The 25,899-nt window shown below is 47.5% G+C and overlaps 1 protein-coding gene across 6 annotated transcripts in view; it reads right to left on the bottom strand.

The window, feature by feature from the left end:
* Positions 1-25,899, bottom strand: part of LOC144145047 (sodium/hydrogen exchanger 3-like) — a 349,094-nt gene that overhangs the window by 34,256 nt on the left and 288,939 nt on the right. For all 6 annotated transcript variants that reach the window (XM_077676547.1, XM_077676545.1, XM_077676551.1 and 3 more), the window contains exons 11-18: positions 25,787-25,862; positions 24,934-25,001; positions 21,898-22,009; positions 20,556-20,637; positions 16,188-16,283; positions 10,261-10,382; positions 7,663-7,739; positions 4,500-4,628 (exon numbers count right to left, since the gene is read on the bottom strand). In XM_077676547.1, coding sequence (XP_077532673.1) covers positions 4,500-4,628; positions 7,663-7,739; positions 10,261-10,382; positions 16,188-16,283; positions 20,556-20,637; positions 21,898-22,009; positions 24,934-25,001; positions 25,787-25,862 — 762 coding nt within the window. The remainder of the gene's footprint in view (positions 1-4,499; positions 4,629-7,662; positions 7,740-10,260; positions 10,383-16,187; positions 16,284-20,555; positions 20,638-21,897; positions 22,010-24,933; positions 25,002-25,786; positions 25,863-25,899) is intronic.

Below are 25,899 nucleotides of genomic sequence, written 5' to 3'. Positions count from 1 at the left end.
CAATGCTTTAGGGGAAACTGCGTTGTTTATTTACGTATTTTTAGCGTGTGGATTTTTGCAACTACTCGGCTAATCAGCCGTCACACGGAACGAACGGTACGACGCTACGGAGTGCTAAAACACGTTTTCCGTCTCACTCTACGGAAAGAACCCGGTACGTACGCGCGCATGCGCAGTGGGGTCCCGCTAAACCCGGTAGCAACGTAACGAACGTAACGAACGGACTGCTAAAACTCTCTACTCTCTAATAGAGAGTTTTTTTCGTTACGTTCGTTACGTTGCTACCGGGTTTACCGGGACCCGACTGCGCATGCGCCATTTGTTCCGTACGTGGCCGGCTTCTCTCCCGGCGCTCTGCTTCCGTGTTACCGTATCCGGAGCCCGCAACCGGCTTGCTCGGGTGTTGGAAACTTTAGGCTTAACGTCCTGGCGAATATTTGATCGCCGCTATCTGTGCAACTGCGAATGACACTCCGTAACACAACGTTTCACCTCACTATCATCCCCTTTCTCGCATGTGAAACTTTATTTGAGCTACAACTGCCGTGAGCGATCGGTGACCGAGACATCTGCGTAGCCTGTTTCGATGCTTCCCCGCAGGTATCGCCATCTCTCGGCCGCGCGCCGCACCGCGCGCCGCGGCATCCACGTCCGGTCAGCATAGGCTTGCATCGCGGCAGATATATCTGATCGCCGCTTTTAAAATAGGCCCTGAGAACAATCCCTAGCACAATTTTTCACCACACTAACACCTACTTTCTCGCAGGTGGAACTTCGTTTTAGTGATCAGATTGATTCGGAAGAGCAGCGACAAGCGGTTGCTACCGTGGTCTGCGCCGGTTCGAGCCGCTGAGTGTGCCGAGCTGGCAGGCGCGACCGGCGTGTGCGCGGACTGTTTCCGATGCAGAAAACGCTTCACGATTGCCTGCTTTATCCATTTCTTGCGTACAAACGCGCGGAATCTACAAATTCAGCTCAGCGATCGTCGTAGTTGACCATGGAGCAAAAACAGTGGGCGGAGCGGCGCCGACGAGGCATCGCACACCCGCATCGGGCCACGTGTCTCAAATTCACGCGTACGACTAGTCGTGGTGACAGTCGTAACGATCAGTCGCATACGAATCGCGTGTACCAATCGTACATGTGTCTAGTGCTTCAATCGGGCAAGGCCAAGGCCATTCCTCCACGTGAACGGCGCGCGACCATGTCGTCACCTGCGCTCGCTCTGGTGCCGTCGTCGCCACCGCAGCCCCTGCCTCACAATGCGTCCGGCCAAGCGCGATTTATTTTTGATTTGCAATGCTTTAGAGGAAACTGCGTTGTTTATTTACGTATTTTTAGCGTGTGGATTTTCGCAACTACTCGGCTAATCAGCCGTCACACGGAACGAACGGTACGACGCTACGGAGTGCTAAAACACGTTTTCCGTCTCACTCTACGGAAAGAACCCGGTACGTACGCGCGCATGCGCAGTCGGGTCCCGGTAAACCCGGTAGCAACGTAACAAACGTAACGAACGGACTGCTAAAACTCTCTATTATCATCTCCTTTACCGCACAAGCAACTTCGTGTGTGCCTTGAGCGGCATTTTAAAGAGCGCTTAGATGCGCTCGCTCGAGCTCCCCAGAACACTTCGCAAACGAAGCCGCCGCCTTGTTGCCGCCGCGGGCCGCGCCGCGCGCAGCGCGCGGGTAGTTCCGCGGCGGTGTCAGCGCGCCTGGGGTAGAGTGAACTAGAATATTCTAATTCACTCTACCTGTGGCGTGCGCGGCGCGTTTTCGAGAGTAGAAAACGCTCCATGCGTCTCACGCTTTTGAGTTGCCGCCGCCTGGCGGCAATATATATTGGCCTCGAGGTCATACCGTGGCGCCACCTATGAGTGACGTCACTTGTAGGACGCCGAATCGTGTTGTCGTCTGCTACAACACATTTCCCGAGCGTATGCGGAAGCGTGTTTTTTTGTTGTGGCCACCGTCTCGCCCCCTCCTTGTGGATTTGATGCGAATTACCAAAAAAGTTGTCTGTAAACCAAATAATTCGAGCAAGCAATCAGCAACTCGCTTGTTCCCGGCGACACCGCCGCGTTTAGGTACCATCGCGACCCACAGCTACGCAGCCAGCTAACGCCAAGGACGATGCAACTGATGACGAGAAAAGTACGCTGTAAATTCATTATGAAATACTTGTGTCGGTACATGTGTGTGCAAGGAAACACCTTGTAACAGCGACGGAAACGCGTCGCTCAATTATGATCTCGCCACGCGAACTGCTCGTATTGCCTGGTAAATGAATGACTACGCGAGAACGGTGATCGGATTGCTTCGCCGCACATGCTTAAAAGTATTGTTATGGTCTGTAGTGTGCCTTAATCAGTGCCTATTTCCCCTACGATGTTTTTATAGTCATGCCCGGATTTGATTAACCATTACTGCCGTAGCGTGTACTCTGCACGGCTGACGTTTACTTTCGCGACTTGTCCGCAATGTATGAACGGTATGAACGCGAGTTTTTAACGCCTTCGCGCGGGTCTGAACAAGGCTATATTTAGTTTTCGTTAGGTGTTCAGCGTGGTATAATTTATAATTGCAGCGTGTTTTGTATGTTTAAAGTGAGCCGGCCTTTCTCAAGCATCAATTTCGAAACTCACGACTGCTCACAGAAGGCGAGCCTGCGTACGAGGCGAAACACGTCGTTAATGATTTCGGGTAATTGGGGAGATTTAGAATGGAGAACCGAGCGTTGGGGGCCCCCAAGAAGTTAGAGGAACCCAAACGCAATACGCGCGTGCGCGACGGGAGGGCCTTCTCCAACAGCTCGCAGCCGGCTTCGGATGCACGTAATCGGATGTTGAGAACTTTAGGCTTGGCGTCGCAGAAGATATTTCATCGCCGTTAGAGTTGCGAGTGGCAGCCCCTAACAGAACGTTTCACCGCGCTGGCTGGAAACTCTGTAAGCGCGGTGATTTCCGTTGAAGCGATCGACGATCAAGATACCTGCACGGCCTCGGCCGATTCTTGCGTGCAAGCATAGCCATCCTTCGGCCGCTCGCCTCACCGGCGTGAACGGGCCGGCGCTGCCGGGACCGACCTCCGCGGCCGGTCGGCGTAAATCGCGGCAGATATTTGAGCATCGCTTTGAAAACGTGCACAGCTGATGACACTACCTATCAGAATTTTTCATCACACTAACATCCACTTTCACCAATCTGGAACTTCTTTGTTGTTGTTGCTGCCGCGAGCTGCGTCGGTTCGAGCCGCACCGTCGGCCGTGCGGGCAGGCACGGCGGGAGCGTGTGCTTCTGCGAGCAGTTAACGCTTCACGATTTCCTGCTTTATACATTTCTTGCAAACAAGAGAAATCTAGAAACTTCACTCGGCGATCGCCGTAGTCCACATTGTTGATCGGGGAAACAAGCCGCTGCTTACGCTTCGGTACCACCACGCTCATGGTGGTTGCGGATAATCTACCACAGTTGATACGGTTATAAAGTCCCCATGAGGTCGAACTGCGCTTGACACACTGAGAATTAACTTCAAACGAAGGAAATTAACACGAAAATACTTTTAGAACGCGCTTCCTAAGCGAAGTGTCACGCGCTGCAAGCCAACTACGCAGCAAGATAGGAACGGTGATCCTACAAGTGACGTCAAAACGATCGCAGCGCCGGCCTCTCCAGTGGTGGGCCTCGCGGCCAATAGTCTAATTGGGACCGGTATTGCGAAGGTCGTGGGTTCGGGTCCCGCCCAGGGAGCATCTTTTTCACCACTTTCTATCTTTACAAAATTGTAAAGAATATATCTGTTTCGAGAAAATAAAATGACTTGCAACCTTTTCCCATCTGTTTTCCTTGGCGTTCTTGACTGTTGGCCCTCATTACTGTCTCCATTCAACGAGCACCTCACTTCCGATTCTGATTCGCTACACGAATAACGAGGGCCTCGGTTCTGGCAGTTTTGGTGCTACAGGTGGCTTGAGAACGTTCCCCTCTGGTTGGCCACTGCCGACGCGTCGTAAACGCTCGAGTGACGGACCGGTGGTTAAAGAGAAGGTCCCCTTCAGCCCGAGTTTTCGGAGCGGCGCTGGCTAGCCTCCCCCCCCCCTCCCCCCTCCCAAGCACACGAAATAATTACCTAAACATAAATACCTGCGTAAGTGGCGGAGAGCACAGCCCCACCGGTAGCCTAGTTGGTATGGCATCGGACCGGTATTGCGAAGGTCATGGGTTCGGGCTTTACTCGGGCACAATGTTTTTCTCCAATCTCTTTCTTTTTATTAACCATTTCAAAAATATATGTGCTTCAAGAAGAATAAATGACAAACCACTTCCCCTTTGCCTTCCTTGGCGTTCTTTACTGCTGGCCTTCCTTTCTGTGTGTGTATATAAGGAAAAAAAAAACTACACTACCGAAACAGAATCGAAAACCAAGAGCTACTTCAATCCCGCTAAGACTCATCCCGCCTTCAAAAGGCACCTCCGTCTGGCAGGGCGTGCAACTGACCTGTATGAACACGGTGAAGAGCACGATGACCAGAGTGGTGGTGACGAACATCTCGTAGTTTGGAAACTTGCACGCGCTCAGCATGATCACCAGGGAGAAGGCCACGGCACCGCGCAGTCCGCCGTACGCCTGGGGAGGGCGGCGGTGGCGCGAGTCACAACACAGTCACCAACGAATAAGGTATAAATTCTGTTATCTTTTTTTTAAATTTCAGCTTCGTTCGGGCTTCAGTGGCACACAGAAGGCGGCATCCTGTCGTGCCCCGTTTTAACGAATTCAGCCTATCGAAGACATCGATCATACCTAACATCCCGCTGAGTATACTTTAGTTCCTTTCACCTGAATGCAAACTCAAAACTGAGGTGTGATATGCACTTATCAGGTTTAGGCTTTGACCCATGTGTCGAACAGGCGAGAACAGAAAAGGGGGAAAGGGACGGAAACAGAGGAGGATAGAAAGAATTAAAAGGAGGATGTCAGAGAGGCAACAAAAAATTAACAGCCCCTCCACCCTGTGAAGAGGGACGTACAGCGAAGCTGGCGTTCTGGTGAAATTTGATAAGCTGGGGCTTTAGCTATTTGGCGGATTTTCTATGCTGAATTAAAGAACAGTGGCGCGATCTTTATACACGGCGCAGACTAAGGATACAAGCGATTGGTGGGTAGAGACAATGACGTCCCTAGCGCGCCGCACAGGTGGCCGCCGAAGAGCGCGTGTCATTGCGCAATGTTAGAGGGGAGAGAGAGACGCCGTGCGTGGCAAGGAGTATGCACGACTCGGAAAAGAGGCGGCGGCGGAGAGGGGTACTATACAGTGGTGCTGTACCCATACTTTTTCTATAGATGGCCACGCTTCACTGCGCGATAAAGAATGTGGGAAAGCCAGCTTACAAAACCAAGTCTACACCCATCCTCTTAAAGTAGACTTTAGCCCTAACACAAATGCATTGCACGTAAGACATAATTTTCCGGGGTAATATAAGCCATCATATCAGAATATGGAGTCCCTAGGACCATTTTTTATTTTAACCAAGGAGCTGTTTAGGCTTGAGCTTGGTTTGGTGGCGTTAGCAAAAGAAATACCAAGAAAGGCACTGCTCCGCCTGTAAAGGGTGCACCACCGCAGACAGGGTATTATAACAGTGAAGCCGGCTTTCGCACCTGCTCGACTGTGAGCACAAGGGGCATATGCGTACGCGCACCCCTTACCATTCCATTTCAGCGGTGATAGTCTTTCTTGGGCTGATAAAATGAAAAAAAAAAAAAAAAAAAAAACTGGCGCAGCTTGCAGTAGTGGCGCAAGGCTGGAGAAACAGAGGAACAAGGGAGCTGGGGGTTGACCTAGCCTCCACCCCTGGAATCCGCTGTCAATGGGGGGACCGATCGGAACGGGCTTCTAAAGCCGGCTAAACCTGGCCTCACCCCTCAACACTTCGCCTATAGCCTAACAAGAACATCGTAAAACCTAACAAAACTTAGCAAGGCCAAGAAAAACCAAGCAAAACTTAACAAAACCGGAAGAAGCTAGGTCAACCCCCAGCTCCACTGTTTCTCCAGCTTTTCACCACTAGTGCAGGTCGCGCCATTTTTTAATTATCTTTTTTTTAATGCGCAGTAATTTTAACACGAAGGTGTTTTTATTCCGGGATTCACGAAGGTTTTACTTACGTCATATCCGTCACGGAAATGACGCCAATACAACGACACAAGCGGCCTGTAAAGGGTTCACCCCTGCACACAGGGTCTTCTTGCGGAGAAGCAACCATTAGTACTAAAGAGTACGTTACACTTAGGGTTGTTCGTTTTGGGTTTTATATTTTAACACGAAAGTGTTTTATGCCGGGATACACCACATATCCGTCACAGAAATGACGCCAGTACACCTTTGTCGAAGCGACCCGCCAGCACAACGTCGCTCGCCAAGCACACCTACAAGACAGCCACCGACCCGCAAATCACGCTCAGCTTCAGATTTCGCTGAACATTTCACTTTCGTAACAGAGGAATCAACCACAGCTTTTTTTTGTTTGTTTACGCTCGGTATTTCGCCGGAGACGATCTGCTGGATCCTAGCCTTAGGCATCTTCGCTGTAAAAAGTTACTCAGACGAAATAAAAATGGTAGAAAAAGAAGGAGGGAAAGAAGCAAGGACGGAAGGAATGAATCTAAGCGTAGTCAAGCTTCAGGTTTATATGAGGAATAATTCTTGGCCAGAAAAATTGAGCCATATTATGACTGCGCAGGGTCAGACTCGCGTGGATCAGGCTCAGAATGTTTTTGGCAACGCTAAGCGTCTGCGTTGAAATCCGACTCCGAGCTCAGGATCAAAGGCATCGTAAATAGCATGAAAAAAAGAACACATTTAAAAACACTCAACTTGTTGCTCCGAACATTTAAAAAAGCGGAGTATATAGGTTTGACAATGGCGACAGATCGAGGAAGCATATGCCTGGTCGGTGTATAGACAGTCATTCAAAATAGAAGATATAAATAAGGATCCTCTCATTTTCCCGCGATCAGTTTTGAAACGGAGTAATTGGCATTATTACTGCACATAAGTAAGGATAAAAAAAGGTACGGCACGCGAGCCGATCGATATCTCTGCGATGAATATTTAACGCGCACGAACGACCAAACACGAACCGAAGGCAGCAAAAGTAAATGTCTCGACGAGCTATGGCTCTGCAAATTAACCTTCGCGACTGACGGCTCAAGGCGAAAGAAAAACGGCGGCAAAAAGCGGCGCTAATTCCCTTTAGCAGCGTGTAACAACACTAATTAAAGAACCCGACCCCCTTCCCCCCTCGAGCAAAAAGGAAATTGTGATCGGCTTTTTCTAACCGAGACTTTACGGGCCACAAAGATATCGACTTTTCACACATTTGCATACATGCGTCTTGTGCGTTACCGTTTGCGGGAAACGAAAATAAAGTTTATTGTCCGCACACTCGATCGCAAATTTGTTTTTGGAAAAATGGAGCCGATTTATTCGGGCGAATAATCGTTCGCGTGTAGCCGGATCCAACTGTGATGATTGCGATGGGTTAATACGCCAGGACTAATTCATATGCATGTAAATTCAGGCGGCAACTGTCGTAAAGTACACAAGTAAATGCGACGGAATATTATTATCCCTAGGAAGCAATCCAAGGCGGGCACTTACCATAATGAACTGTTCTTCAAGATTTATTTTTTTGACGCGACCCATCATGTTCACGATGTACGTGAGACCAAAGACGGCTGAAAGCAGAGGAAGAAGGATCGGTCAGGGCGCCGCAGTACAGTTATATCTGGATATAACTAAGTTAACAAAATATCACATTTTTTCGTTACATCCAGGTTTTCGTTACAAGGAGGTTTCGAGTTAAAGCTCGCGGGAATGAAGCAGAAACGAAACCAGTATGCGAGGCATCAGTGATGCTGAACTCACCCTTGTTAAAGGATATATTTCACACTGAAAAACTGCAGTATTTGCGCTTGCTGCTATACACGGCCCCCGAATTCACAAACGTAACTAAGCATCACTTTTTTTGCTTTTTGATACTTTCCGGTGCCTTAACGCGTTTCAAGATACAAACTTATGCTGAAAAGGACACCTTCTTGCGAACTTCATGTTCTTTTCTGCAGTCGAAATCGTTGAAGGGATGCTATAGCTGGGACACTGTACCGGGTGGTGACGTTCTTTTTTCTCGCCGGCGGAGACGGCATTTAAAATTGCGAGCTTGCCTTGAACAGACAAATATTTTCGTATTCAGGCAGCAGAAATAATCCACGAACCCATAGAACAGATACTGGGGGACACACGCGACTACACAAAAAATTGTTTATTAATTTTTTAATTGTTAATTTGTTTGTAAGGCTTTGTTAATTTAAAAGATTTGTTAATTGGTATGACGAATTGTAACCAAATGTCGACGTCTCTAGATTCAAAACGTGAAGCCCAGATTTGAAAAGCAGTCAAGGACTCTGGATGTACTGAGCATGCTATCGCAGCGACTGTGAACAAACGGAAATAAATGAAAAACAATATGGAAATGTTTTTATAACGTTTCATAAACTGGGTACGTTATTCCGGGAACGTGCTAAATAGGAAAATACGAAACGGGAAGGTTCTTTCGCCCCGGGTTGAAATGGGAAGGAACAAACGGGAAGGTTGAAATGGGAACGGGTTCAAACGGGAACCTCCCGGCCTAACACCTAACCGACACCGCACTCACACGTGGAAACGCACGAGAGATAGCGGTGTGGGCGAAATTCGCTAAATTAGTGCATTTCGCCAGCCGCTTTTTCAGAAAAAAGAGAAAAAAACGTTGACTCATCAGCGTGGCGAATCGTTACACTCAGGTTAACCGTCGCAACTGCTTCGTTACATAGAGGGCGCAAACACGTAGGCTTCAATGAAGGTGGAAATGGGGAAATGAAAAACTTCGTTAAATCCAGGAATTCGTTACACAGAGGTTGGTGACATCCAGGTTTACCTGTACTTCTACATTAATCGAGCACACACCTTTCAAGCCGCCAGAGGGAGGCATGTAAAAATAGCGCTATGTACCACGTTCAATAATCGCTTAAAAACGCGTTCATCACCGCCTTGTTATAAAATGCATTCGTCATTTTCTACAATTCCCGCATCAGGCTGAAGTGCAAAAATTAAAATAATGGCACGCCAGCGAACGCCGCTTGGTTTTGAACTCACGAGAGATCCTTTCGGACCGAGCCTCTTAACGACTTTCGCTACACCAAGAGTCATATTCAAAAGAGTGTGATTGCCAAACATTTTAATAACAATGAACATATTAACGCTCCCGCATACTGCTTCCAGCAGACATCTGATGCAGAATCAAGGTACAGTAAGCCCTCATTGTAAAAAAAATCCTTGTACTTGAAATCTCGCTTTATTAAAAGTGTGTAATTGCCTCCTACTGCAATGTAGTGACAAAAATATTTTCGCCTTTAACGGGGTATCGCTTATAGCGAAGTCAGTTTTTTGTCTTAAAGACGTTCGTTCGTTATAAGGAGGGGTTGCTATACGTTCACTTTCACTTAAAAGCATTTAAAAATAAAGCACTCTTAAGTACAGTACGAACGGCAGGAAACAAAAAGAAAGAATTAGTTCTAAAAATTAGAGCGCGAAATAAGAGCGTGTTTTACTGAAAGTTGCCTTTTTCGCATCCCGTGAAGTCGTTTGAATGGCGTGTCGTTCATAGGGCCTTCTGATTTGCACCTATAGGGACGCTCCCGAATAGTTCCCTAGGCCTAAACTTCCTAACCTAACTGCACCCGTCGCTTTCCGCCGCGTAGCCAGTAATCGTGTACGGTGTTGCTTAGTTTTCTGAGCACGCCGCTGACCGGACACATTGCCGCCCAGCGTGCCTTGCGGTAGATGGCATGGTCGAAGCATATATCGCGCCAACACTCGTGCCACTTGCTCCTCATAAATGCTTCACGTGACCTCGCATGTTACAGGCCACGTAACATCACGTGACCTCGCTTAGCTTTAGAGACGCACGCTGCCATCCGCTGCCCACCCAATCAGATGCAGGCGCCTGCCGTATCAGATGATCGCCTCCTTTCACTATCTACGCTTGATCGCTCGCGCCTATTTACCATTCACCAAGGCTTATTACATTAAACGGTATCTTAAGACAGGCATAGGGAAACGCCCCAGGGTCGGCCGTAAATGTGCCTAGCGTTTCTTTTAAATGCGCACCCATATTAGGGCGAGCAGGAAAGGAAAGATAAATATATAAGTGGCGCTTACTCAGGAACCTGTAGACGAGGCAGAGGGCGGCCGACCAGACGACGAAGCCGGTGTTCCAGACGTGTCGCTTGTTCACGAGAACGATGCCCAGGAAGATGAAGATGACCGTGTCAGACACGGCGCTGAAAAATGCGCAACAAATTTGACGGCGGCTTGCACATACGGTACCTTGTAGGAAGTTCTTTTTTCCCTCCATACTCTCCGAATGATAGCCAGAAAAGGCTAAACCTGTCGTTCTGTGGCTGGGAACAGGAAACAACATAATTGACAATACAAAATTAGCGCACAAATTCGAATTGAAGTATACCCGGTTATCATCATTACAATCATCAGCCTGTTTGTGTCCACTGCAGGACGAAAGCCCCTCCCAAAGATTTCCAGCCACGCCTATCGAGAGCCAGCTCAGTCCATGTTTCCCCCCAAAATATACCCAGTACACCCAGTATACCCAGTATACCCAGTAATGTAATGTAAATGCCGAAGGGTGGAGGGGTGTTACAGCCGGTGCTCTCGCCAATAACGCGGCTGCCCCAACTGCATATTTCGCATGACGAGCGGTTGCTTATGCAGTTTCCGCCGCTAACAGCACTAAGAAGATTACCCCCCAACCCCACACTTCATGGCGCAGAAATACTTCAGTGCAAGTCTCATATACTCGCCCTAGAGTTCGCTAATCCCCTAATTTATTCTTTATACCATCAAAAAAGTTTGGAATATTCTTCGCGATTATGTTGTTCAAATAATGATGACGATGGTTGGATTTTTAATGGTGCCAGGCCAACGAGGCAAAGAGCGCCACAAAAAAGAAGTAGATAAACAGAAATGAAAAATAAGTATTGCAACTGGGAAGCAAGAATAACAGTAAAAGTAGATAAAGACAATGAAGGTCGCTGGTGTAGAGGGCCAGTTTGTGATTACGAATGATATGAAATCAGCTTTAATAATGTAATCTCGGAAAACTACTTAAAACACGCTAAAAGATATAATGGGATCTGTGTGTAGTCTTTAGTGTTTAGTGTTTAGCGCCTGTGTTTAGTCTTACCTTTCTTCGTCCCGTCGTTTGCGCTGTTTTTCTTAGTATATAATGGGATCGTCAGGCAAGAAGGAGGCGGGAGGGGAGCGGAATATGTTGTCTTTAGAGTTCGGTGAAGTGCTTGTGTCGTGTTGTGTCAAGTGCCTTACATTGATTTAGAATGTGGATTACGGGCAGGTGCTGTCCACACCTGCTGCACAAAGGTCGCGGAGAGCCAATGACGTTGTCCAAATAACCGACCCGAAACTGGTCAAATCAACGCTGCTTCCATGGCATAATTTTAGTTTAAATTGTACAGTCATTCTTTTTCTTAAAAATTAAATACCTTAAAAATTTTATACCTTGTATGATTATATATATATATATATATATATATATATATATATATATATATATATATATATATATATATATATATATATATATATATATATATATATATATATATATATATATATATATATGAGAAGAAAAACTTCGAACAAGGTAAAAGCACGATTGTGGCCTACGTTTCAACAAAGAGAACTTGCTTTCCTCAGGGCGAGTTCTCTTTGCTGAAACGTAGGCCACAATCGTGCTTTTACCTTGTTCGAAGTTTTTCTTCTCTTGTGTTCTCTACCATCTTCAAAGTTCTACTACTCCCTATATATATATATATATATATATATATATATATATATATATATATAATATATATATATATATATATATATATATATATATATATATATATATATATATATATATATATATATATATATATATATATATATATATATATATATATATATATATATATATATATATATATATATATATATATATATATATATATATATATATATATATATATATATATATATATATATATATATATATATATATATATATATATATATATATATATATATATATATATATATATATATATATGTGCGTACACATACATATATGCAAGTATTAAAGAAATTATTGCCCTCCTTAAAAACTAGCAGCTGCCTGCTGCCACCAGGAGGTCAATCAGGTATATGGTGAATGGCGCAATATTTCAATGGGAACGAGCCGTATATAGTGCGCTGATCAACGCGAGGATTAAAAATTCACGATGCCTAATGCCAGAGTTCGGCGCGTGTAGGAGCGGCAGACGAGAGGCAGCGACCTCGTAAAAGCTGTTACAACACGTTTTCACGGGCCTTTGGTCACCACAATCTTACGGTGATCATTCGGTGCTGATTAGCTCTGCTGATGCTTCAAAAAAAAAAAAGAACTTTTTTCACTGCTTCGCAACGTAGTGTCATTCCGCTAAGAATTAATCACGCGGGAACTCATAAAAGAACCGGATACGGCATCGGAGTTTAAATCCCTCGGTCAGAAGCCGCAGAGTTCTTCGCTTTCCGCGCAATTTTATTAAGACCCACGTTCGGTCAGGGTCGCCCGTAAAGAAACAATCGCACCAATACAGAAGGAAACGGCCTGCTACTGACAGTACAAGAGACTCGCGGCCTGTCTCCGGCAGTGCAGCCAAGGCCTCGGCTCCTAACGACGCCCGGGGCCGAGAAAGGCCGCAACGGTCCTTGGGGGCTCGTTAAAATGCGTCACTTGTTTTGTCGCAGTTGATGGGTTCCGACGTTTAAGGCGCGCCTCGGAGTTAAGGGCCGAAAGAGAGGTCACGCTGTGCTTTCCTCTGCTCTACTGAGTTTTTGAACACAAGTGGCAAGGTTACAGATAGAGAGAGAGAGAGAGTACAAGACAGAGTAAGGGAGAGAGTACGATAGAGAGAGAGAGAGAGAGTACGAGAGAGAGAGAAAGAGAGAGAGAGAGAGAGAGAGAGAGAGAGAGAGAGAAAGAGAGAGTACGAGAGAGAGAGAGAGAGAGAGAGAGAGAGAGAGAGAGAGAGAGAGAGAGAGAGAGAGAGAGAGAGAGAGAGAGAGAGACAGACAGACAGACAGACAGACAGACAGACAGACAGACAGACAGACAGACAGACAGACAGATAGATAGATAGATAGATAGATAGATACATAGATAGATAGATAGATAGATAGATAGATAGATAGATAGATAGATAGATAGATAGATAGATAGATAGATAGATAGATAGATAGATAGATAGATAGATAGATAGATAGATAGGGAAAGAGCTATAAAATGTCAACATACAAACGACTGTGAGGAATGCGGACGCATCTTTAAAGCGTTCGAGAGCTTCTTTCGCCCGGTGCGAAACTGCGACCCCCGTCACCCTTCTCACTACCGAGGCACACGCCACGCAGAAACGCAAAAGTTCGGCATGTGCAGGTTAAAAGGATGTAATGCAGCCTCTTGCCCCTGTTAGAACTGTGCGCGCAGACCTTCCGTCCAGTCGTGGAGAGAGAGAACAGAGGGGCGACAGAACGGCCGGGCGCCGAAAAGGAAAAGCCATTAAAGGGACACTGAAGTGATATGTAAACATTGCGGGATTACTTGCGCAAATTGTAGTCCGGAGTCCCCAGGCCGTGTTTCGACCACCCTGGGCGCGTTTACGCGATTTTATTTAGTAGAATAATTAATTCGAAAATGCTGTCCTCCTCTCTTTACACTCGCCCATTTTCTGCGGCGTTTTCGTGTGACGTCAGGAGGGGATAAGCTGGCAATTGGCTACGCTACTGCACGGCTCCCCGGCCTTCAGACAGAGTCAGTCGGCCCAGCGTTTCGTCCGCCAGCCGCCGACGGGTCGTCGCAATTTGTTCGCTCAGTTGAAACGAAGCCAGGACACGTTTGTGAATGGTAGAATTTGCCTTTCTTTACTTGGTTAGTTTGTACACTGTATCTAGCTCCAAGTCAAGGTCGCTTCACACAAGCGCTGCACAAGCGCACATGCGACGCTTCGCTGACTGGTATGCCAGTAGGAAAATATAAGGCCTCTTGAAGGCGGGAGAAGGGTCAGCGAAGTCAATATAGGTACTAAGGAAATAAAATCAACTGATATTTTTACAGTACAGCGTAAAACTAGGGTGCGGGAAGCACTTTTTTGCGCTGGGCGAACAAGCACAGCGGTCAGCAGCACGACTACGCATCTGCGAACGCTTTTCCGTCTACGAAATGCAATTGCTAGACGTGAGCTATTGTGGAAACTCGGGCGACGCTTACTGCACGAACGCAATACAACAAATAGTCACCTAAGCTGCTTGAAATGTCAAAACTAAAGAAAAGTGTAAACTGGTTCTACAATATATACCCTATATTACCGACGCCAGCCGAGCCCGCTTCGTGGCCGAGCGGTCTGGGTGGCTGGGTGTGCCACCGCAAGTATTTTGCAAGTCACGGGTTCGAATCCCTGCGGGTACGTGCTTTTTTTTTTTTGTAAGTTAACTTTTTCGTTTTCCGCCGATGTTTTCTATATTGAGTTCAACTTTTTTTGGGCCGCAACGTTCATGGCTTCACGAACTAGTTCACAAAACGCGCGCAGGCTGGCACTGGCGCGCTAGCGAGTTCTCGTTGGCGTGCTGTTGCCATAAGCACCGACTGCTTGCAGGCAGTGGGCACAGGCCAGAATGAACAGACCCTTGGCCTGGTGCGAACACGCTTTTTACGACACAGGCACGAGGAAGGCAAGCTCCAAATATGGGGGAAAAGCGCATGACATTTGGGCGTCTGCGGGTACGCGGAGGGCGTTCCTGCACTGCGTAGGTTTCGGCTAGTGAATGCTACGATTCCAATCCGTCCTAGGAGGCTTATCTTTATGCATTTTTACAGCTGACAACATGGCAGAAGCGCGGTACGATGATTACTGAGTTATTGAGAATGCCCATCCAACAACGCCAACGGTTGTGTTTTACAGAACCGAAACCGAAGCCGAAACTTGTTTGGTTGCTCACATTGCACATCGTCCAATCACGGTGCCCGCTCCTCCTAACGTCACAGCTTTAGTTGGTGCGGCCGCCGCAAACCGCGCATGGTAGTTTTTCTTCTTTCGCGCTTTGTAAAATAATTACCGATTTGTCAACCGAAGAAACGATGAAAAGTGTGCTAATTTGAGCCAGTCTACGCAGTGCAAGCAAAAACGGGAGCTTGACAAATTCACTTCAGTGTCCCTTTAAGAGGCGCCTCTGGCCGTAACGGGACACCACGACTGGAGGGAGGGGGCCGCTCGCAGAATTCGGGGAAGCGAGGGAGCGGCCCGGCTCTTGGTGACCGCGAAAGCGGAAAGCAAGGAGAACGATTCGGAGGGGCCCACGGACGAGCATCGCTCCGGCGACTGTTCGAATTGGCTCCAACGAGAAGTGTGAATAAACAGTTTAACGAACGAAATATCGAAGTGCTTCTTCTGGGTTAATTCAAAAACCTGCAACGACAGGAGAAGTATTCTTACACAACAGCCCCCTCGGAAAAAAGCTCCCCGAGGGCACCGCGAACAATGAGCGATCATCCGCCCGTCCCAGCAAGAAAAACGCCGCGTGGCCTTCGAGGTCGTTTTGCTGCGTTAGAGAAGAAACAGCCCCAGCGCGACGACGGCTCACGAAAGTGCGACTGCCCCGCTTCCAGGGGCGTTTGCTGCCTGCGGCGCAGCGTCTGCATCGATCCGTTCTTTTCGAATTTGGCGCGCACTGCAAGTTGTCACCGCTCTAATGGGACACGTGCGGCCTCCGCTGCGGACGTGGCACGCGTCTTTAAAACCTTCGATGAAGAAGATGACGTTGCCGCCTGCAGCGACCGTTCCGTCAAAGTGTCACGGAACCGTTGCTGTATTCATTGCAACCAGCTGAGTCGCTGACGACATAGACGCCACGGGCGAGGTGTTCGCGAATGCGTCTTTAACGGCTTGCGTAATCTAAAAATAGAGGAGGCCGTTTACAGTGCAAACCAGCCGAGAATCTTAGAGGCTGCGGAGGTGACAAGCGGCGCGTGCTCTTACCTGAGCATCTTGGTGAAATACTTGACGGTTGTGTATGACTTGCGCGAGATGTTCCCCATGGCGTACTGCACTTGGACCAAACCGCAGCAGATGATGCTGACCAAAGGGAGAGAAAGAAAGCCACATAGAGGCACATAACACTGGGTAGGAAAAAAGAAAAACAATGTCTTGGCAGAGGGCAAATGCAAGAGTTACGAAAAGAACCATTAATAATTCGTGGTCGGAGCTAACTGAACGTGTAGGCGCCAGGTACACGTCACTGTTGGAAGTACAACTTAACTCGGCTTACGTAAAACGTAGACTAGCCTGGAGAAAAAAAAATGGCCGAGTATCTGCTCCTTTCGCTGTAAATGCCGGCAAAAGACGATAGCCTTTGTCGACATTTGCCAAGTAAAGGCCTCCCTTCTCTTTCCCGCTCACCTGTCGTGTTGTTCCTCTGCCGTCGCGCTCCTGCCAAGGTAAGCACGCTAAAGGTTTGCTCAAGTAAATTTAAATTTACCGCGTCGCACTGCTACAGGCCGGTGCACCAGCGCTGCGGTAAGGCGTAGACGCGCGTGAATCGAGTCACTCAACTTCAACGTTTATAGAACCACGTTGCCCTACTCCACGAGTGTTCCAAGCGGAACGTGGAACCTATCTAGTGGAACCTTTTGTTGCTGTTGCCATGTGATTTCTCAAATGCCACCAGGAGCGCGGGTAACAGAGGCGACGGTTTTCTGCAGTAGATGTATCATTTGCTATCGAAAACACCAAGCATCCATGAATCGTTTGATAAAGGAACACTGCAAATATCACTTCTGCATTGATGCTCTTATGATGTTTGCGTAATTTGTTGTTCTTGTTCAACAATATTGAAAAGTATGAACATTGACACCGGACTTAGACGTTTAGATTTGGCTGTGAGTATATAAGACTATTGCGCAGATTTTGTTTTACTTTGGCCGGGTGGCTGAATCCAGTCAGAAACAGACAAAATTTCTGGGTTTAAGTAGCCAAAGAAGACTTTAAAGTCTTTAAAAATAGCCAAGAAAACGTAAAATAACCACTGACAAGGAAGGCGAGGTTGCCACGACGCCATTTGTCCTTTGAGCTGCCCTTCTCGTCAATTGAGTTTACCCAAAATTGTTGCTTCAGTCAACTTCTACTGCCGCTTTTTCTTTTTATTTTCTTGTTCGGGCAGGAGAGGTTGCTCTTTTCCTCGTGGCGATCCCGCTGCTTTTGCTTTACACCGCGCACGTTCGACTAACCCTGAAACGCAAGACACTTTGCCGGCCTGGGCTGTTTTTGTTATTCGGGACATGTTTGACAGGCCCCGACATTAGCCGAAATCTACGGCCTCGGTGATCGTGTTCCGACGAGACGACGTAACGTTATATACTTGCAAAGTGAAACCGCTCCTAAAACGGCACGCGTGAAGGAAACACTATTATTTACTTATATATGTATAAAAAATGCATGCGGGATAAATACCTTCTCGCGAGCAGCTTTTCCCTCAGTATAGAAGTTTTTTTTTTCTCTTACAGTGAGTTACCACGCGTGTTCGCTGAGGATAAAATCAATGCGTCGGTTCACTTTACCTTAAAAGCTCGAGAACATTTCTTTATTCCTTGCGTGTTGTCCCACGGAGATCTTACGCCACTTGCACTGTGTTTTCAACTGAATAGAGTCCTGAACAAGACCCGCGAGCACCCCAAAAAACGGGACGCCGTAAGAAGCCCTAACCAAAACTCCATCAATTTTTTTTGTTCAGAAACTATTTTGATTTTTGAAAAACAACCCAACCCCCGATTTACGATAACCACATGCCCTAACCGAGGAAAGCCTACTAACCACTAATAAACGCTGCCGCCATGTTGCTTCACGTTAAAAGTTTAAACTCGAGCTTACGAAGGCCGTCCTCAAGAACTAGCAGATAATTTTTCTTCCGCGCGTAGTTAATCACCGAGTGGATAACAAATGACTTTTTTTAGGCGTTCCATGGGAATGGAAGCGTGCTGCCCGCACACAAAACTTGCAGGCGGCTTTACTTGACGCTAGCTACGGTGTCAGGTGATAGACTAATGATACACGCCAACGGAGGTTGAAAAAGTTGATGCGGCGCAGATTGCATAAAATCTGTACATAAAGGTTCGTTCATATCCGTTGCCCTTGTCAACAAATTTTAAAGCCAGGGTACCTTCTGCTGCACCTAAAAATGCAGCTAAAATCATTTTAGGCACAGGTTAAAAAAAAAAAAGAAGTTAAGGGCTATTTAGAAGACTACATCATAAACCGTTAGAAGACGCCTTGGTGTTGGTAGATAGTCACGATGCACATCGTTATCGAAGCAACAAACACTGCATAAACGTTCTGGAAGGCAGATGAGCCATGACACCACGTCAAAGCGGACCCTACAAAAACATGACGACGCGCCGCCATGGGTTTGTTTTGTTGTTGCGAACTCAGGGATAAAGGCGGACTTGGTATGAAGTAACTTTTAGCGAGCTGGCGAAAAAGTAAAAAAAAAAAAAAGCCAAGAAAATGAGAAACAGTGATGTTGGCGTGCCTAAGCTAAAGGTCGCAGCGGGAGTAGAAAGACAAAAGTGTTGAGACTAGCATCTAGGATGAGTCATGGTACTTAAATATATGTAGTACGTTTCGCAAGCTGCTGAGACATGCCGGAAACGTTCCTAAAACAGGCGGCAGTTTGAGAGCCTCGCCGGGCCCTTACTAGCGTATTTATACAGAAAGAGCAAGAAAGAAAACAGTCTTAATGCGTAAGCATTCTTTGGAGGCTTTCTCTGGAAGTCTTTCAGTCCGTCCGTCCGTCCGTCCGTCCGTCCATAATGCGCGACACAATGCGCTCCATATGTTTACAAGGGCTATACGCGCTATTTAACAAGAGAAGTCTAGGGTCATTTTTGATAAAGTGTCCCTTAATGAAGGTCCCAGGCAGTAGGGCTTCAAAGGCAAGCACACGTAGAGGTGTGTTTGCGGAGATGAACCCCTGGAAAGATCAGCTTCTGGAAGGAAGCGCTATCCGACAATTTTATTTGGGTGTTTGCATACCGGAAAAGCCCTGCTACAAATTATATCTTGGCGAAGACCAGCAGGTTCTTTGTGTCAATTTTTTGACGTTGTCCCTATACTTTGAAGCCGTTTTCACTACCCGTTGCAAAAGCCATAACAAATCTAAAAAAAAAAAAAATGAAGGAAGCTCACACCAACGCGTAAGACTTGAAGGTGGCGAAGCTGCACGCAACCTTCCCGATCATCACGAAGGTTTAACTCTTCGACTGCAGCCCATTTTCTTCTTCTTCGCTGTAGCAACGACCTTTACTCAGTCATTGTTGGTATAAGCGTGAGCTCCTCTCATTTTTTAAAGTGATAGTCATCGGACGTCACATTGAAGGGGCGTACGCTATGACGTGTCTTTCTCGTTCCGAGCAAGTGTTGCCACGATTACGGCGAAAGCTGGAGTCGCTTATTTCTTTTTTTTTTTCTGGGGGGGGGGGGGGGGGGGGCAATCTTGGCCACTCTCCCTACGATGTGGTTATGCTTGGCTTGACAAACGTGCACCGGGGACGCTGATCGGTCATCGTGAGGCACGCACACACGAGCGCTCGGCATTTTCTTGCTTCTGTTGGTGGGCAACAGAAGCAAGAAAATGCCGAGCGCTCGTGTGTGCCGAACAGCCCAAGGGCTCTGAAGGGAACCCCTGTGTCGTCTTCATGGACGCATCATCTTTTTAACTGGGCTACTCCCCCCTTTCCCTCCTTCCCCTACCCCTATTTTGGCCGCATGGCCTTCCCTCGCCTAATAAAGGACTACAACAACAACAACTTGCTTCTGTTAACTGCCCGGCGGTAACCGCGAGGCCCGTGCTTACGTGCGCGCGCTCAGAAATTTCTTGGTATTTTTAACTGCGGACACGAAAAAGTGCGATTTGCTTAACAGCTTCGCTGTCATTTTAATGACGTGCATCTGAATCTATATATGGGCAGGACCCAATACTCAAACTGGTGGTATGTGTCTAGTTGAATGAACAGAAAACAGCGAGCCAGCAGTCAGGAACTCCGCGGGAGGCGCATGAGAAGTAGTTAGTCGGCTTTATTGCGCGAGTTAGAACGGGAGTTTCGAAAATGGCAGGAAAAGAAAAAGCAGACATCAATCAACGGGCCCCCTCATTCCCAAATATGGCAAGCGGATCGCTCGGCAAGGGCCTCGCTTGAGCTAGTCTTGGTGCCACAGGTATCGCACGAGAGATCGAGGCCAGTTGACTGTTCCTGACACGGTGCCACTGCTCGAGTCAAAGCCGTGGGTGCCAGTACCCTTAACAAGCGCGGCCAGAGCAGGCCAACATAGAGGACGGCAAGGCATGGAGCTCACCTGATGATGCCTGAGAAGTGGACCAGCTCAGCGGTGAGGTACGAGAGATAGGCGATTCCCAGCACGGCCAGGGGCTCCACCACTAAAGAGTGGGAAAAAAGGTCAATGTTTAGTTACCCTACTATATATAGCTGGCCTCCTTGAGCTCAACTCCACAGCTTGAGCTCTTTCCGGGGGCCTCTTCACCTTGAATGAAAAGAAAACGTGGCGCTGAACAGACGTGGACCAAGACAAGATACGACAGAAACAGGCGCAATTTCTGTCGTGTCTTGTCTCCGTTCTCGTCTGTTTAGCGCCACGTTTCCTTTCCATTCAAGTACGAACCAACTCGCTCAGCAACAAGTTCTGTTAACTCTTGACCTTGGGCTTGCTTTTTCACAGCTAGTAACACCTCACAAATTTTGCCAATTGGCTTCCTAGAGAGCGAGACTTCGGCTTGCCGTCATCCTTTCCTGAAGACCACACTTTAGTTCCCAGCTTGCTGGCACGTGGTCAGCACCTGCGTACCCGGGCTGTCCACTCAATCCTCTGGAAGGACAAGCGGATGAATGAAGCTCGCCGTTCGCGTAGGCTTATATATATGGTTGCTGGTTGGAGAGAGCTGTTAAAGGTGCTACAAGTGCGATAAAATCACGTCTTTAAATTACGGTTGTTATAGCGTGGCAGCAGTGAAGAAATACTCGTGGCATGCTAAGCAAATTAACGGCTCCGGAAGGCATCCCTCTTTTAGAGTATAACCCGGTTAGGCACAAGGATTTTAAGCACAGTTCTAGAAAAAAGGCGCGTGTACATGGAAGACACTTAAGTACAGCTTTCCAAGATTTCTCCACTGAAAGCCTACGCGAGCGGAACCACACGGACAGCTGTCTTCGAGCGCTAATCCCAGGGAAGTTATTCAGTGCCCCACAAAGTTCTCCCGAAAATTCAGTGCTGAAGCCAAAAGCCAAAGGCCAGCGTTGTGATTCCAACTCTCCCATTAGGGAAAAAAGAAACAACGAAACGGCGCGGAAAAGAGGACCACGTCGGCGCCAGTGAAATATTCACGACATTCTAACTGCCAATGCAAGTTTCCTTCAGCGCGCCGTCTCGTCGCTAATATATACGCCACTCCAAAGTCCCCCCTTCCCCCCCTACGTCGCCTCCTGCTCTTAGTTGAGTTCCATGTTTTGGCGGCAGCCCGAAACTTGCCGTTCCCGAACTATCGAGCGCGTGCTCTTTTCCGAACGTATTAGGGCGGTGTTTATGCCAGTAATCTTTCAGCTCGAAATCGGGCGGATTACCAAGCCGGCATGCAGCGTAAGTGCTCTTGCTGTCGGGCGCAGGGCGCTGATGGATCGCTCACCCCTGACGTCGTGCGTGTACTTTGTGGCGATGGCGGTGATCACGCCCATGATGCAGCCGATTGCCGAGGCGCCCAGGCTGACGGACAGGAACGCCGCGAAGCCCACGCCGATCTGCAGCAAAACCGTACAAACGCTCATTCACCACAGCCGTTTCAAAAGAGCATGCAGTGAACACCCGTAATAAGGAAATCGTCGAGACAAAGTTGGCTTCGTTATAAGAGGTACTTCGTTAAATGAGGGATTTGTTTTTCCGCACTGAAGCGGGGCCGTAAAACACTTCGATAAGGCGAGATTATGAACAAAGGGATTTCGTTATGACAAAGGGTTTACTGCGTTTCCCCTTCGTCACCAGCTTGCCCCTTACAGCTACTCCCCACACACACTCAAGAGAAAAAACAGCTCGCACGAACAGCTCGTACAGCTCGCACATTACTCCCTCATTACAATGAGAACGCACTGTATGCAACATTGTCTCCAAAGGCAACCAATAACTTGCTATCACTAATGCACGTAGTCGCACTTAAACGAAGGCCTAATACCAGACGTTAATATGTGCCCGAATTCAACTGCTCCTGCGTCCATGTGCTGGTCAGTTCATATCTAGCAGCCCAACCCCCCAGGAATCCCTAATAGTCGCGTCCTGATATGCAAATATACGACCTCCCGACAGAGCTAAAGCTAAAGGCCTAGTATGGCGTCCGACTGTGCTGCCCATGCACAAAATCACAAATGACGTCAGGCAGCACACCGCGACGCGTTATTTGGGCCTGCGAAGGGACATTACCTGTGCTTGAGCATCGTCAGGCATCGTCCCAATACTATAGAACAGCGTCCTTTCCAACTGTACACAGACAAAACTAGCGTACCACTTACCGTCGCTGCACACTACACAGACGTCACGTTCAGCCGAGAATCGGACTCCACGAAGCCGCCCAGCCGAGTATCGTTTATACGAGTTTCTTCGCATAATATTTAAACCTATCACCCAAAAGCACGCGCACTTTCATGAGTGCCCAAGCATCGCCACATAATAGAATCTCCCGCAAGAACTCAAATACGTATACCTGAAGAAAGCACGTTCTCAACCGACCCCACGACCACGAATACAAATTCGAGGCCCCGACCGCACTCAAAGTCACGCGAGACCATTTTTCAGTGTTATACTAAATCAAAGCGCGCGTGTGGGCGGCAGTGCGCGCTTGGGAACTCAGAACACGCCACTCCTTTTCGCAGAAGCAACGTGTCCACGATCCTCGATGCATGAGTGCACGCTACTTTGCGCGGGAAAAGCAAATGCGGCCTCTGAGAGGAGAGGGAAACCGGGATTCAGAAGAAACGGACACGCCGCGATTGGAACGAACGCCGGAAATTAACGCGGCGGAGGGAAAAAAGTAAACGGAACGCTTAAGCGACGCATACGAAAACATGCAAGACTACCGCGTGGCGGAGGATAAGCGAGCACAAGACAAAAAAAGAAAAAAGAGAAACATCTCACACATTTGCTACGCGCGAACGGACCGAGGCAAATAAGCTCGCATATAGAATGCTTCCCGCTGAATACAGCAGCTCTTTGCAACGTTTATTTGTTCGTTGCCGCGCGGAAGCGTACAATGTAGGAGGACGTGTTGGATTGAAAAGGTGCTTTCATTTCTTCCTTTTTATTTCCGCGCTTAGGAAAGTTCTGGAAAAGAGACGGAACGTGAAGACCGTCTGAATTGTTCCCTCCGGGCGGCAGATAGGCCTGCATGCGTACAGCACCGTGCAAGCGTGCTGCATCTCTTGGCGCCTCGTCGGCATGGAGCGGTTGGGTGAACGGACCCGACATAGGGAACCCGATACTTATGCCCCGTGGCAAAATGGCGCAAAAAAAAGGAAAGAAACCCGATACGCACAGTTCGGCCGCGACTGGGAGCACAGGATACGGCACAGTAGATGTTCCTTTCGACTGTGAAACAACTTTGTATTGCGTTCAATAAAGGGACTTTCTTTGCACTTGCGAGGAGCACAAAAAGTAAAAAAAAAGCAAGAAAAAATACGTAGGCCTTCAAATTATTAAAGAAATACACTACGTAATACGAATTTGCGATCCTGAGAGCATTGCAAAAAAAGGTTTGTAAAGGAAATGGCCCCGTTTTGAACCTTCGAGCCTGAAGTCCATTGCATGTATTCGCGCAGCGCAGCAACGCGCACACGCAGGCAGTTTTCGTATGTAATGCAGGAGATATGGCGGTCGGGTGAACCTCTATATTTATTGTTAACAACGACTTTCTCCCTCATAACTGTCGCGCTGCACCGCCTCAGCTCTTGTTTCAGGTAAATGTATATCGCACCATCCTTGGACGGGTCGTCATATCATATCATATATATTATATCACATCATATATCATTTATCATGTATCATATCATCATATATCATATATTGTCACGTGTTCCTTAAAATCGGCACCAAGAAGTAACTGTGACGACGACAAAATGGCTTCGTTGGACAAAGAAGAAGCATTGCGCGCGTCATCATCATTGAGAGATCTGGCGCTCGCTCTTGGAACGCTGCGCTCGAGCTCTTCGGAAACAGGCTCTGGCTGCCCCACTGATCTAGTCGCCCTCAAGGACTACAGAACTCAACAACTGCGTGTTTGTAACACACGACAATATCATATCATATCATATCATATCGCATATCATATCATCATATATCATATCATATGGTGGGCGTCTGTGTGTGTTAAGTATAGTGGTGACTCCATTTCCAAGTAAATCACCTGAAGAACCGGAAGCGGTGAAAAACCGACGCTGATTAAAACCAGTACACAGCTCCTGACGATCAAAATTGCGTCTTGGTAGCGCCATAAGCGCAAGAACAGAAGCTGCATTCAACGTTTATTTACACGTAACGAGAGTTTATTTCCCTGCTGGGCGTTAAAGACGTAGTCATTTTGGAAGCGTGAACATAACTTTTCTTTTTCCGAACAACTCCGCCAGAGCAAAGAACTGGAGAAATAAAATTGATAATGTACATAAATATTGTAAAGACTTACTTCCTTGGCTGTAATGTCGCTGCCGAAGAATCCGACCATCATGTTGTACAGGACGACCGTTACGGCATCTGTAAAGCAGCGTGGGCGTTTGAGAGTCAAATGTTGCCCGCAAGGTGCTCCTCTGGTGCTCACCCTTTTCAAAGCGAATTTCTTTACGCGCTGCGTACCATTACGGGATAGTGGTGCCATACAATGTCGTGCATGTCGTGCAGTGGTGGTTCGTAAGGTGGATCGGTATGGATCTAAATTAGCCAATGTTAAATATATCAAGCTTTTCTGGAGTCGTACGTTGCCAAGATAAATGCTCAATTCTTCCTTAAAAAAGATGGCTCCCACTGCTACGCATCACAACGAGAGCAGCGTCACGATCTTGCAAACTGTCGAGCTGTTACACGAGCTGCTCAGATTAGTGTCACCTTCCCGGCTTTCCCAGGACGGCAGTTTATTTGGCGGGAATTCCACTTCGCGGACATTTTGTAAATTGCCTTGTCAACGAAGCGAAGTTGTATTGCGTCTTCATTGCCTCATTTAGCTCAATCGTAATCTCCGTAAGCGATTTTTTTTCATTCGCTTCTAGAGTACAAAACAAAACTTTCGACGACGTATGCATAACACCGGTGTCTGTTACGACGGAATGGGAACCTAAAAATACGTTTCGTTATTCGATCGGCTTTGCTGCACATCATCGGTCCGCAGGTTTTACTTTTTTTCCCAAGCCGCCGAGCACGGTACCAAAAGCAAAACATCAAATAGCAGTTTTAGCTGGCGATGATCCAGGCCCCGTTAGCAGACTAATTACGCGGAGAAAAACGCGCGGGGGAACATTTTTATAGCCGGTAATGAATTCGCTCACCGTTCAGTAGAGACTCTCCGAAGACTAAGAAATACAATACTTTGTTGACTCCAACTTCTTGAAATATTGCTAGAACCTGGAAGAGAAATCAAATGTCAAGGCTTGCCGAACCT

The sequence above is a fragment of the Haemaphysalis longicornis genome, unplaced genomic scaffold (assembly GCF_048455015.1).
Source record: "Haemaphysalis longicornis isolate Haplotype H1 unplaced genomic scaffold, Haemaphysalis longicornis Haplotype H1 scaffold_7, whole genome shotgun sequence".
Classification (NCBI taxonomy): Eukaryota; Metazoa; Arthropoda; class Arachnida; order Ixodida; family Ixodidae; genus Haemaphysalis; species Haemaphysalis longicornis.
Note: the sequence above shows the minus strand (reverse complement) of the source record. Positions and strands in the feature narration are given on the sequence as shown.